The sequence below is a fragment of the Aquila chrysaetos genome, chromosome 13, assembly GCF_900496995.4.
Source record: "Aquila chrysaetos chrysaetos chromosome 13, bAquChr1.4, whole genome shotgun sequence".
Classification (NCBI taxonomy): Eukaryota; Metazoa; Chordata; class Aves; order Accipitriformes; family Accipitridae; genus Aquila; species Aquila chrysaetos.
The window spans coordinates 29693069-29708013 of record NC_044016.1 but is presented as its reverse complement, the minus strand read 5'-3'; the positions used below and the strand labels follow the sequence as shown (position 1 = coordinate 29708013).

The 14945-nt window shown below is 38.0% G+C and overlaps 1 protein-coding gene across 9 annotated transcripts in view; it reads left to right on the top strand.

Annotated features, from left to right (window-relative positions):
- Nucleotides 1-14945, top strand: part of RYR2 (ryanodine receptor 2) — a 456533-nt gene that overhangs the window by 181946 nt on the left and 259642 nt on the right. For all 9 annotated transcript variants that reach the window (XM_030034940.1, XM_041128385.1, XM_041128384.1 and 6 more), the window contains 2 exons: nt 6395-6494; nt 9927-10023. In XM_030034940.1, coding sequence (XP_029890800.1) covers nt 6395-6494; nt 9927-10023 — 197 coding nt within the window. The remainder of the gene's footprint in view (nt 1-6394; nt 6495-9926; nt 10024-14945) is intronic.

The window sequence follows — 14945 nt, the reverse complement described above, 5'->3', positions numbered from 1 at the left end:
TAGAAATTTGGGGCAGAAAACCTGTGCCCTTTTGGCAGGGGGAGCTGCTAGAAGAACCAGTGGAGTGGGACTGGGAATGAAGGATGAGAAGGGAGATCTGTAGAGAAGGAGTGGGCTGGCTGGGGAGAACCAAAGATCCAGAGAGAGGAAAGTCTAGGGCCAAGAAATGAGAAGAGAATTGAGGGGCAGGAGTTGTGGTGAGTTTCTGGAAAGAAGTCTAATGCTGGCTGACATGGGAAGGAAGAGTTTGAGCAAGAAAAAAGCCAAAAGGCCATGCTGAGGCTTTGTAGGTCTGAAGAGAACCTTCTGAAGCAGGAGGAGGTCCTAATTCTGATAAGGTAGGCTGTAACTGAGTTGGGAAACTGGATTGGCTAAGTGAGAGATATGGGACTGGGATAAAGATTTGGAGAGGAAAAGACAGTGGGGGAGGCCTGGAGCAATTAGGCTAGATAACTGCTATTGGCAGCTATCTAGGAAACCCCCTGTATTAAGGCACAGCAGTCACCTGTGGTATGCTGACAGCCTACTCCTGTCTGTGATTTTCTGTCAGTTTAGGTGGCAGATGTCTAAAAAATGGTTTTAAAATTTCTTTCTCTACCTGTGGTTCATGTGGGTGTCAGTGCGATGCCACCTACTGTAACTGTGGCAGGTTTTTGCCTTTTTTTTTCTTAATATAGGAAGATTACATATAAATTATACCACAAAAAATAGTTTTCTTAAATTTTGAAAAAACATAGGCATTAGAAAATGCAAAAATTATGGCACATATATTTTTATGAAATTTCTTAAATATACAGTCACACTGGCTTTTTACCGAATGCTATCTCAGTGCTGATAAAAGTTTGATGGATATGTCAGGGCTGAGTAGCAGAGAGGCTGTGGAATGAAGCAACTTTGAAGATGAAATTTCAAGCTAGGAATTGCAGGTGGAGGATTGGTGGTATGATGCTTAGTTATATTTTCCTGGAGAATTAGATTTTGTACCAGACTCTGCTGTGGAATTTGCTGCGCAGATCTTTTATACCAGACTTGCTTTCAAGAGGTCACTAACTCTTCATCCCTTACCAGGAATATTCCTTACCTGACCTGTGGCTCTGAGGTCTCTTCCTTCTGCTAGAGGTTGAGGTCCCAGAGTTGCTAAGTCTTGACACCTGCAACTGAGGTGAATGGGTGATGTGCCTTGAACATTAAAACTGCATATAATGCAGTCTATAGTCGGAATTAAACAGGTCCTTGTCACCTCAATTGGGGCATCCTAGATTAATGAAAATTTCTTAATGTAATCTATGTACCTCCACTCCCCATTGGAAAATGGGCTATAATGCTACTCCTTTGTGGTTTTGAGAAAAAATGAATTCATTAATATTTGTTGTGTTTTGTGAAATGCTGTAATTGTTGGTAGCAAGAGAAAAGCCTTTGAGGAAATTAATAATTCTCTTTTCAAAGCTTTAAAGAATTGACTATATTGAATAAAGCAGGAGGCTGCAGACTGAAGATTGAGGAGAAAACAAAGCACTGAGCAGCTGTTCATGAAGTGAGGTCCTTTATCCTGTATATGCAATGAGGCAGCACTTATGGAAAAAATTGTACAGGATCATGCCATTGAAGACTGTAATATGATGCATTCACCAGAAGCCATTCTTTTTCCACAGGCTACTTTGTTTGACATTTCCTAACTTTTGATGCTTGCTTCTGTACAATTAATATTTTGTTAACGAAAGCTCTTGTGTCTAATCATATTAAATGAGAATCATTTGGAAGCATAGTAGCTGATGTGCTTCAGGCTTTTCATGGTTATAGCACAGAAGGAAAGCTAATACAAAGAGGGAGAATGCAGACTACCCCCATCTACCCTCTGTGGGATCCTTATGCTTTCCTGCCATGCATCTGCAATTACCTGCTGTCAGTTATGTGATAGTGGACTAGATGATTCTCGATGGCTGAATTGTAATGGTAATTTCTGTGTATCTGTGGGTTTTAGCTACTACTTTCCTTTTGCTGATGGTACATTTATGCTGAATGGAGGGGCTGGAATTGGTTAGTATAGTGTTGACAATTCTTTCTTTATCAATGGAAAACTTCTGTTTGCTTGTGGATTTGCTGGCCAACTGTTTAAACCACTTCAGAGAAATGCAAAGAAACCAGGATTTTGTAGATCTTTAAATCCATCTGACATTTCCTGGGCTTTGCCTACTTTGGGTCAAAACTTAGATAATAATTTTTTGTTCTGCAGTGGAAGTTTACCCATATTTATTCAAACTTTTTGAAAGATTTCATAGATGTTTCAATGAATATAAATGTATTTCCACTTTTAGATATAAACACAAAAAACTAATGATACAAAAACTTTACACAGATGCAGTTATTCCTTCTAGCTCTTTCCAGTATCTCCCTTCCTTGTGACTGAATATTTTCATTTATTTTGACAGTGTCAATATAATACTCAGTGTCACAAAATACTTTTTCACTGACTCAGGTATTAAATTTTAATAGAAATGACACCTGATAAGTAGGGAGATAACAAGTGGTGGTTATCTTTTGGTTCTAGAGACAGTGCATCTAGTTTAACTTTTGGATTTTTGCTGAAGCTTGCTAATTCATCATTTTTTTGATGCAAAATGTTTTTCCCTTCCTAATTAAAAAAAAAAAAAAAAAAAAAAGGAAGGGAGTATAGTGTGGTTGTTTGGTTTTTCTAGTTATAGATACATGTACGTACTTTTTGATTTCTTTCCCAAGATAGAAATACCTCCAGTGCGGACATCTTCCAGTTTTGCTTTGTCTGGTCTCAGACTGACTAAGGAAAAGTAGAGAAGCGTATGAAGTGCTCCCCCTCATTCTGATGCATGTGTTCTCACTTGTGTACCTGCCGTGGGAATTCCAAGAATTGGAACATCTCAGAGTTCTTGGGTCACTGAGGATAGGTACCTAAATGGTTTGAAACTGCTTCTCTGTCCTGATCATTGTAGTAATTTTAAGACAGTTAGGGGAAATAGCAAGGGCTGTCAGTCTTCAGGTACCAAAAGAGAAATAGATTGAATTGGATCATGTCTGTAGCCTCCATCTCTGCGCCAGCTGGTACTAGCTTTTGAAGCAGTGTGGTTGATGCTGTTGTTGTGTGCAGTACTTAAGCATTCTGGGAGCTGCTCTGCCTTGCACACATTTCTCAAAATGTACTAGAAAATAAACTTTATTATTTTTCTTTTGCTATTCTCACTATTTGGAACGGCCTGAGATTGAAGGCAGAGAGATCATAATGTAAAGTGCAGATAGAAATAGATCCTGCTAGATGAGATGTCAGTATTGACACACCTTAGCCGAGAGAAAGCCTGAAGCAAAAGTTCTCCTTTCTCTGTTTTTCACTTTGCACACACACACATTTTAGAGAACACAAAGTTTCATGCAGACTGACTGTGAAATTTAAAATACATCATCTAGTTATTTAGAGCTATTGTAAATGCAACTATGCTGCTGCAATCACTGCTGAAGGGTTCTTGTGGAGATTATCATCTGATTCCTAAACTCTCCAGTGAGCTTGAATACACTGTGTTCTTGAAGACCTAGGAACAGAGATGTGATTGTGTTACTTTTCTGCAGAGCAGTACAGAGTTTATAACATGATGGTAAGTTCAGTTGAGAAACCTCTAGTATTCTGAGAGATTTGAGTCTTAGAGTTTATCCTTGAGAAGCTGCTTGTAGACTGTAGTGTTAACCTGTATTCCTAAAATACCATAATTAAATTCTGAAAAGTAATAAAAAACCTATGGCAGGTTAAATGCTGGTTAAGAGATTATTAGTCTAGTAATAGGGAAGACAAATCTAGCTTTTTGGTTGAGCCTGGATGCCAGCAGAGAGAAGGTATTATCTGGGTGAGATAAAAGGCTGAAGGACTTGCCTGTAATGGTGAAAACCCATACCAGGATTAGAATAGATAGCAGGATTCCTGGACCCAACATATTTCTACTTTGCAAATGTTGTTACTGTATACCTGAAAGACGTGTGCTACGCATGTGGTCCTTGTCAAAAATGGCAACCTGCTACTTCTGCCAGATACTCTGTTATGCCAGCTAGCAAAGATCTGTCTAGTAGGTATGGAGGATGTTCAACATCAGTGTGAGGGTCATGTCCACATCCTGGACATGGCATTATGGAATTTGGTTCATTTTGATAGTTTTATTGTGCTGAAAGTACAAACCCAAGCAGATAAGCTCCAAATAAGTTATAAACAGGCAGCAGATTGCTTTAAAACAACATGGAGATTGTAAAGTATAGCACTGAAAGGTTAGGCAATGCCATGATTAAGACTGGCATCTCTAATCTGTTGGGATTTTTTCTATACATTTGACATAATTCAATCCTTGAATATCCATTGACAGGTCAAAGGTTTGTTTTATTGTTTGCTATGTATAGTTCCAGGGGATGAACATCATAGCTTATGGAATTGTAAATGTCAGGACCCCTGCCTTCAATTGTAAATTGAAGGATGCAGCAAGCAACCTAGGGAAGTGAAGGAAAGCAGAGAATTGCAGAGATACACTCCCGACTTCTCTGCTGTGGTGGTCATGTGTTGTATTAGGTCATTTAAGCCATAGTTTTTAAAGGTATAATTCTCTGGTGACTCAGCTTGAGACACCTGGGTTATAATCAGAGCTGCAACTGGAGTCAAATGAATGGATAAAAATAACAGGTACTCTGAAGAGAGATGTCAGCAATGTATTTTTGTTCAGTGTCCTATCTATAAAATGGAACACTAATTCAGTTGATACCATTGTGTGTGAAAATAAGTTCATTAACATGTACAAAGGACACAGTTACAAGAAGTGCTACATTGATGGCAGGATCTAAATGACAGAGGAGTTATCCTCTTTCTCTTTTGCCTACCCTGAATGATGTGTTTTCCTCAAAAAGTAATATTCCTGCTTCACTGGTTGAATTGCTCATTGTCCCTGACTGGAATCTGTGTAGTGATCTCAGAGGAAACCGAATGAAGTTAAGGCCCACAGGGCAGGGATGGGACTGGAGGTGTGCTGGGGATTGTAATCTCTCAGCCTGGTCTGCCATTGACTGAGTTATGTAATTGCAGTAAGGGGAAAGTAAGAGGTGAAGTGCTGGTTTGTTCAGTGAACATCCTCCATTACATGTGCTGAAGGACTCTGGTGCAGTGGAAACATGGGAAATCTCCCACTTTGTATGTCATCAGCTGTTATGGGAGCCTTCTAAATGAGCTGATGTGCTATTTCTTGTACTGCTGTACAGCTAGAAGATGTGCAGGCAGGAAGACAGAAGAACTCTGCACATGTCATTGGGAAGCTACCCCCTTCTGACCTCTGTTGCCGTTTTTGTCTTTTGCATGGTTAATAATTTAGTAATTTTACCTAGAAGTTGTTAATCTTGGTCACAACGTACAGAAACAGAGACCAAAACTACTGTATAAACACAGTCCAGTAGTTTAAAATAAAGTTTTGATAAAAGCGTCTAAACCTTAGCGCACTTGAAAAAAATATTACCTGGTCGGATAAACAGTATACTTCAAAGCAGCTGCTTTTTTGTAGAACACTTGGTTCCATAATCTTCTATAAGATTATGTTGTTTGGCACAAACGGTGTATCAATGGAACTGACTGACAGTGTGGGACAAAGGATTTTGCATGGATGTGATATTTAATATGCCTTGAGATTAGAATTTCTGAGACAATAATGTCACTGAACTAGTTGGAACACACACACATACACAAAGAATTCGGAGAAGAGAAAGCACCTGTGGCGCTCGCTGTAAAGACTTGCAACATTGGCAGAAATTAGGGAGTAACACAGTAAAAGAAGAGCATCCATTGAATGCTTAGGTAGGAAGCAAGCCTTTCAGGGAAAGATTGTTTCAGATTCGCTTGGATCATGAAAACTTAGTGCAAGAATATATTTTGGGAACTCCCTTAAGTGCCTTACAAGGTAAATTACTTGATTACTTTGCTCTGATGGCAATTTTAGGAAGCCAGTGGCCCACAAGAAATAAGTGGTGAGTTACATTTGAAATACAGATTAATGTCTCATCCCAATATACAAACTTTCTGGAAAATGCCATTGCGTACAGAAGGAAGAACACCAGTGTAAGAACCCCGCAGCATTTAATAATCAGTTCTTCAGAGTGTTTGCTATGGTCTAAGACCCCAAACAGCTGACCATTCTGTGCCATTTATGGAGGCAAATATGCTGTTATTATTCTAGCTTTATTTCTCATGTCCCTTGAAGAGTACCCAGGTCTGACTTTGTGGTTACTTATACAGTCAACAGGAACAATTTCTGTATGAAAGAAACAAGAGAATGTTTGATACCATTATTGTATCCTGTAATGAGTTTTTTAATTAACCCCAAATAAAAGCGCCTCTCTTTCCTGGTTGTAGCATCTCTCTTATGGCAATGGTAGCTTACATGTTGATGCAGCCTTCCAGCAGACACTCTGGAGCGTAGCACCAATCAGTTCAGGAAGTGAAGTTGCCCAAGGTAAGATTGACTCAATTTTAATTATTGAAAGACTGATTGTAAACGAAATATCTGAAAAATCAAATTATTCTGCCAAGTGTGGGAGGGGGGTTCTCTTATGTAAACATTCAATCCAATAAATAAATATACAGATGTTCTGAAAACAGAGGGAAAGTTATACTGAAAGTGACACTGATTGTTTTCTGCAGAATTTTTTCTAAATACTGAACAGCTCATTCATTTTGCTAAAGGTATGATAACATTCGTAACATTTTTATTTTTTTTTAAATGGCTTTTGGTCCTGGTTTAAAATGTTATCTCAGATCGTTCTGATGTATGCAGTCCTGGTTACATGTTCCTGAGACTGAGTAAAACAATGAGCAAGAGGACTGGAAGCAGGATGTAAAATCCTAGGAGTTAAGACTGGGAATGGTTTTGTGGGGAGCATATGGTTGGGAAGAAAAACAAAAGGAAGGGAAAGGCAGGAAGAGACAGGCTAGAACAACTTCCAAAATTTATTTATTTTATTTAGGAATGAGGAAGGGGTTTTTTTTTAATGCAACTTCTGACATGAAAGGACAAGGATCCCTGAATTTACACCGTGCTGGTTCCACAGAGAATCAAAAAACAGCCGTCTTCTTCTGAAAAGTCTGTCACAATGTAAAGCCTAATGATTTCTAGTCTCCTACAGGATAATTGTTTTGTAATAGAACCATAAGAAGGTTAAAGCTGCAGGTCCTTTCTTTCTTACTCCCTGGGATTTTTGGGTACTATTTTTTGAAAAGGCAATACACTGAAATTTCATGTCAGTTCTTTTCATATGGCATATTTTAAAACACAGTTGTGGAATGCTCTTGGCAGCTTTGCTCATTACATTTCAGGGACAGCATTGCCAACACCTTTCTATATATTCACTGTGGTTTTAGACTATGAGAATCGTTCTGCACATTCAGATTCTCTGACATGGTTTCTAGTGCAGTCCGTTATTAAAAAAATGCTAGCACATTGCTTAACAGTGTCCTAAACTTTATGGAAAAAACCTTGCTGTTGATGAGAGGAGAAAATCTTCTCCTCTCCAACCTGTTGCTCCTTCCTATAAACTCCATTCTCCTTGTCTTCCCACGGCTGGCAGCACTGGCGTGGCATTCATGTTAATAATCCCAGTACAGTTTATTAGCTGAGACCCAGATTTGTGCTGTGCCACATCTCTCTGGTCGGTGAACCTCACTAGTGAGACCTGCCTGGCTGTCTGCAAAGCAGAAGTCCACAATGATAGAGTATAGTGTCGTGTTATGCACTTATACCCACAGGAAATCATGTGAAAATGATGTAATAAGATTTTAGCAGCTGTGCATTTCCCTGTGTATTTGCTTGTTCTTTGCTGCTATGCCTTTCCATTTTCACTTTTCTCAGGTATAGACATTATCTTTGTTAAGCAGTATCTTTTCTAGAGAAGATCAGCTGGCTGGTGTCAGAAAGAATTAGAGCAAAGGCCTTATTCTAGTAAAACCGGCAAATGTTCCGGTACTCAAAGTTGTCTTGTGAAGGGAGGGTGAATCTGACACTTAGTGTGTAAGACCTTACTTTATATGCCTCAGTAAAACTGTTGCCAAACTGGAGAAAATTACCTCAAAAAGGGGGAAGAGGAAAATAAAGCTAATTTTGTTAGCTCTGCAAAATCTGCAAAATGCTTTGTCATCTTCATAAACAAAACACTAATGTATAGGAGTAACTACACTACAATACTCTCTCTTAATCAAAACTTCCCATTAAAAATAGATTAATAAGTGAAACACTTCAGTTAAATGAAATCATGTTGAATCGAAAATAATGGATAAATAGTCCGTAAAATGAACTAGGATATTGGAGGTAGTTAAAGAAAATGATTTCTTTTTACATGAATTTCTGCAAAACTGGCTTATGCAGAGATCAGTTTATTGTTTAAGTCAAAACAGAGCTTTAGACTCTGATAAGTAATTCTGCTAATTCTGTACTGTGAAGTGGATGGGGGGCACTTTAAAAACAAAACAAAACAAGAAGAAAACCAAAGAAGCTACTCGGGGCAGAACATCTTCAGAATTATATTGACGCAGGTCCATGTAAAAATTAAGATGTGTAACTACTGTTACCTGGACATACCCCTATGTGTCAAAATCAAAAATTTAAAAATTTAGTGCTAAAATTGTCCACATAAATACTAATTTGATACCGATTTCAAACGTTTAAAAAATATATCCTGAAATATTCCCTGATATATAGTCAGGAAAAAGATTTCCTGTAGCTTCAAAATAAATCTGTGAAATGTGTGCAGTGTGACTGTTGGGTCTTCAACACCATTTCCCTGTAGAGATCTGTCTTATAGTCTATTATTCCAATAATATTTTTTTTAAAAAATCTTTTTGTTATAACACTAAACCCAAGGAATTTTGTTACCCCATCCTTCTCAAATGCAAAATTTGATATTCACTAGTTCTAGCAAGAAGGGAAGCTGAGTTTGGGAAACAAACAAGTGTTTACAATTAGCTTGTCAGACTGAAAAATTACCATTGAATTGCACTTAAAATCTACTAAGTCTTCGTATTCTTCAGTTACTAGATTATAATACAGTATTTGTAGGATAACATAAAATTATATTTCTTTTTAATGTCACAACTCTGATGAAAAAGCATCTATTTTGTTAATATTTTTACTGATTAGAATTATGGCCTTATTTTCAGCTTCTGGCTGTGATGTCCTGACTCTTCAAATGTTGTGATGCTACATGTATGCTCTGTGCCTTAGTTTGTGAACACACATATCTGTACCTGTACACTGCAGAGCCAAATGTTTGGCTTTGAACCTGCATGTGCAGTGGAGGTATAGGCGGTATAGGAGTTTCCCTTTGGCGTCCAAATAAACGGCGATTGTAGGTTAGGAATCTTAAATCAAGCAGAGATTAGAGTGGATCTTCCCAGAAGTTTTTCTCACAGAAAACTTCCAAAGACACCAAAAAGGATTTTAAAGTTAACTAACTAACTTACTAAATCAATCTTTGTTCTGTTAGTGTATAAACTGGAATCCGTAACTTAAATGAAATCCAAAAGTGTGTAGGTAAAATGGAAGAGTGTCCCACTTTTTCTGTTGTAATCTGGGAGGGAAGTATTTGCTTCCTTGTTTCCGTTGGATCCGTCTTTTTCTGAGTTGCACTAACTCTGTTGAATCCCCTGTCTGTGGCTCTCTTCTTCCTGATCCACCCTTTCCTACTTGCTGACTTGGAGCTTTTCTCACTTGGCAATGTTCATCTGGCTCCCCAGGGTACGAGATATCTTCCTCTCCTTCTGACTCTTTAAACTAACATAAAATACCAACAGAAAATAATGAAATAAAACTGATAATATTTATTATAGTTTGAACTATAGTTTTGCGTGTTGCTATGTTCAGACAAATGCACTTGATTTTCTCCCTTTATTCAAGGATATCTGATCGGAGGGGATGTTCTGAGGTTATTGCATGGTCACATGGATGAATGTTTGACAGTCCCTTCGGGTGAACATGGAGAAGAACAAAGAAGGTAGGTTTCCAGCATATAATGGAATAATAACGAATGTTGCTGAATCAATATTAAGTGTCACTGATAGTACAGATTTTTGAAGGATATTGTGATGAGATGTATTACTCATAAGAAGGAATATTGTTGAGATCAACTTTGGACATGAGCCTCTTGCATTTTCTTTTTGGTATTGTTCAAGTCTGATTTCACTTAGCGGGTGTAAAAGCAATAGTGATTTTTGATAACTTATTCTCATCTTTACTGACTTAAAAGCACTGTGAATGGAATGTGTTGGTTTCTTTACTGCTGGTTTTTTTTCTGTAATCACAAAAAATTCTGCAGGACAGAGTATGTTAAGATTACTGCCCAGTCCTCCGAGACTACTAATCTGGGTATTGATCTCAGGTGTACCTGTCATGGTAGACTAGAACTTAATTTATGGTTAATTTGTGGACTAAAAGAATCATAGAATGGAAGTAGAGAAGTGATGACAGCTTGGTATGTGTCTCTCTCTGTTAACTAATAAATCCAAATAGTGAGAAGACTGGCACTGAAAGTGGCGTGTCTCAGTGGAGTGATTACATGGGTGAATCAAGGTCTTTTTTATTTGCTCTAATAAATTATACCTTAAGCTTCTTTTCAGTAGGGCAGTGTCATATGGTTTATTCCTACCTTCAGCCTGAAGATTGCTTAATGATAATGTTGATTTTGGAACAGTTTGTTTAATGCAGCTTATTGGGTAGCTTCATTTCCATGACAAAGAAAGTGCTATTCATTCATTTCCAAATGAGTCTTCTTGGTTTGCAAATAGAAATGTATTTTTTTATTCTATTTTATTCTTATTTGTAAACATAAGAACAAGACATGGGAAGGTCTTATAAAATATAGCAAAAAATCTTCTATGAATTTTTAAATATTAATGATAAAAACTTCAGAGTTTTCTTATACAGCTGCTAACCAACGCTTCCTCACTATTTCTCATTTTTATACAAGGCAATAGTTTTTGAACACAGAAAATATTTCAAAATGCTGAGACTTAAAATGTGATCAGTACATGTTTTAATTTTAGTTACTATGCGATAGATCCATTACAGCTTGGAGTTTATTGCTGTTGTTATTATCCTCACCCTGAAAGTGATGAAAAGATAAGATGATAAATAAATAGGATCCTGTAGTGTTTGCTCTTACTTCAGTCTAAATCCTGCAAAATTCCTTTTAAAAATTCTGGTTGCAGTGTAATTGCAGATTTATAGGATGATCAAGCACTTCAGTAATGAACCTTAATGCTTAAGAACACAGTAACAATCTGTCTCTTCAACAAGACTAACATGATATATAAACTGCAATAAAGGAGTGCAAAGTTGAAAGTTAAGAAAAAATTCATTTGATCTCCTTGTGCATTCACATGATGCATCTTTGCATCCTATAACACAGGAAGAATAGAGTTCATTTCTTAAGCTGCAGACCAGTGCCATAAACAGACCAGACCGTTATGCTTCTTTCTACAGTGTCCACCTTTCCCCCTATCCGTCTAGTGCCCCAAAAGAAGCAGAGCTAGTTGACAGCAAATAGTACCTATGTCTTTGTCTTTATATTTCCTGATAGCAGTATTGAGAAACATTGCTTCTCAGTGCTTCATAAAAACCAGACCTGATCTTCTGAAATTTTCTTGTTGTTCAGGAGCTTTCTTTAATAAACAAACAGAATAAAAATAAATTTAATTTTTTTCATTTTCCCCTTTTCTGAAGTTCATCTATTGCTTTTCTGAAATATTTTTCATGATTTTTACTAATAAACCTAGAATATAATCTGTGATTACTTGTAATTTTATGGAGTTAGGTATAATCATTCTGTGCCCCACACTTTCCCTTCTTAAATTATTAGTAAATTTAGTTATTGCTTACAACCTCTATGCTTCTCTCTCTAATTCGGACTCTTGCCTATTCAAAATAATATCTAAAAGGATAATTTGTGGCTCCTTTCAGTTTTCAATATGTATGCATACCTTATTTTGATGGATGGTATTTAACTGCTGGTAGAATTATATTAAAAAATACAGGTAATTTTGGCAGGTAGGAAATTTTAAGATAAATTACTTATCTTTCATTTTAATTTAAGTTCCATAACTTCTGTATATAAGGCATGGTAAAGTATGATATATTTGGAGTATAATAATTCCATATTATCCTTTCATTGCCTTTTGAAATGGCCTGGTGATAGATTATTGTGGTTGTGCTTGGTTTGTTTTGTTCCAGCATATGCCTGAAGAGCAGCTCTGCTCTGCAGAATGGCAGCGTGAAGGAACACTGAGAAGTTCCATCTCTGTTGTGACTAACTAATTCTTCTGTCTCATTTTTCATTTTTCTGCAAAGGCCTCCTCTTTATGCGTTTTCAAATAAATAAAAGATCAGACAGTCCTAAAATAACAGTTTTATTCTGTAATGTCACCTGGTATCTAATCCTGGGAATGAATAAATTGTTTGGATGTGAAGGATCCTCCTAGGCAGTTTCTAAAAATAACCGCTGTTTTTCTCTATTCTTAGAGCATTGATACAGTTACATAAATTTGAGTATAAAAATGTTCCAAAGATTACCAGAAGTCCAAAATAAAACACACTTTCTCAAGCTGTTTCTACTTTTGTGGAACAGCATTTAGCACAGTGGAGATCTGCGATACAGTGACAGTGCAGATACTGTTTTCATGATTACACTACCTAAAAAAGCTTCCTCCGAGGCAAGGTCATTGCAACCTGCACTGGAAGAAGCCTAGTATAGTGACAGAAATAGTCATATAAAAAGCTTATAAAATTCTCTTCCATGTCTCACCATTTTTTCTGAATGTATACTGTGTTTCCTTGCTTAATTGTTGAGCTTGTGTGTCCCTCCATGTGGTCCTTAAATTGTGCTACCGTGATCACTAGAAGGTAGGGTGGAATCATTGTATTTTTGGAAGAGGGACTTTGGTATTGAGTGGCGAGATGCAATTGCACAATGAGCAGTGGAAAAAGAGCAATGTTGAGGGCCAGCTTTTGACACAGGCAAACGGAGTGTTTGCCCAAGCTGAGATGCTGCTCAGGAGGATGATTTTGTTCCCTTCCTCCAAAGAACTGAGATCCAGAAAGCTCCTTTGGCCAGTAATGGATGGCCATAGCATTGGTTCCTGCATGCACAGCCCACTCTGTACCGTCTTCTGGCCATGGCCACCTCAATTCTGGAAGGAGAGGGGAGCTGTCAGGGAGCTGCAGGCTGGTAGGCCAGCGGCTCCTCCCTTGCCTCCTCCCTCCCACAGGCAGCGGTGGTGTGTTGTCTCAGCGGTACAGACTTTCTGCCCTAGCAGCAAGAGGTCATAGAATCATAGAATTATTTAGGTTGGAAAAGACCTTTAAGGTCGTCGAGTCCAACTGTCAACCCAACACCACCATGCCCACTAAACCATGTCCTGAAGTGCCACGTCTACGTGTTTTTTGAACACCTCCAGGGATGGTGAGTCCACCACTTCCCTGGGCAGCCTGTTCCAATGCCTGACAACCCTTTCAGTAAAGAAGTTTTTTTCTAATATCCAATGTAAACCTCCTCTGGCTCAACTTGAGGCCATTTCCTTTCGTCCTATCCCTAGTTACTTGATAGAAGAGACCAGTACCCGCCTGGCTACAACCTCTTTTCAGGTTGCAGGCATACGACGGCGGTAAGCACAGAGGCAAAGTGGCTGGGCTACTTATTGCCAAGGCTGCTGTGTCTTGGTGCATTTAAATTCTCAGTGAAGAGGGTAGCTGGGAGAAGTGGTTTGCTGCTGCTATCCAGCTGAATTTGGTCAAAACTGCTGAGAAATCTTGCGTTCTCTCTGGTAATGCTGCCTTTTATGTAGTGATACTTGACTCTTGATGTAACACCAGTGAGACATTATTCAAAGATTACATCTCTGAACTATAAGTAGTTTAAGACTACTTTGACTGTTTGTGTAGTGAGAGAGAGATCAGAGAACTGATTTAAACAGATTCTTGAAGTAGTAACTCAAGAAAAATAGTAAAATAGGATTTTATTGCCCAAAATATTGCGCCCCCATAAGATCCACTTGGAATCACAAACCTTAGAAGCAAGTTTTAAGAAGTGTAGTGGCTTATTCACCACACAGAAGTCTCTAGGCTGGGGGTCTCCTATCCACTCAGAAACGTACTTTTCCTTGGGAAGCAATTTCAAGTAGATTCTCCCTGAAGTTGCTAGACTTAGTTTGCTTTGTCATTAAAAAGCATTCCAGTTGGAAGCAGTGCAAATAGAGATGTTTGTGGTAATATGTTGGTTTACTTGATATCACACTAGAAAAAAGTAGTGGTATTGTTTTTAAAACACCACAGGCAGAGTGGGCATGACCCTGGTAGTTTTCACTTACTCTGACCCAGATAAAGAACAAAAAAGGAACAGGCAGATGGTAAAGTATGTGCAATTTGGTTGAATTAAATATAATCTAATGCACATTCCAGTTAGGTATGTTGCTGGTTTAAGGACAGTGTTTAAAGCCTTGTGCATAGAATCCTTAAACTGTGTTTTTATTATTTAAAATGCCTTAGTTATCTATAGCAAGGTAGACCTAAATTTGCAGTGTTGTTTCTGTAGCTGCTCAATTCAAATTTCAGAAGCATTTCCAGGTAGATTAAAAAATACAGGTATAGATATACAAGAGAAGGCATAGTATAATCAGCTTGGAGTTCTGGTGGTTACTTTGATTCTATTTATCTTCAAAGCCAGGGGAAACTTCTGCAGCAGCACGGTAGCTGGGAGTCTCTATTTATCTTGACTCCTTTTCCTCCACTCTCTGCCCGCGTGTTTTGTGGCCTGGCTCCCACCGTGTGAGCTGATAGAAGCAGTCTGTCAGATGTGTGTATGGGAATGAGACAGGCCCAGAAGGGTTTCCTTGATTTATGTATTTTTATCTTGAAATAAAGGAT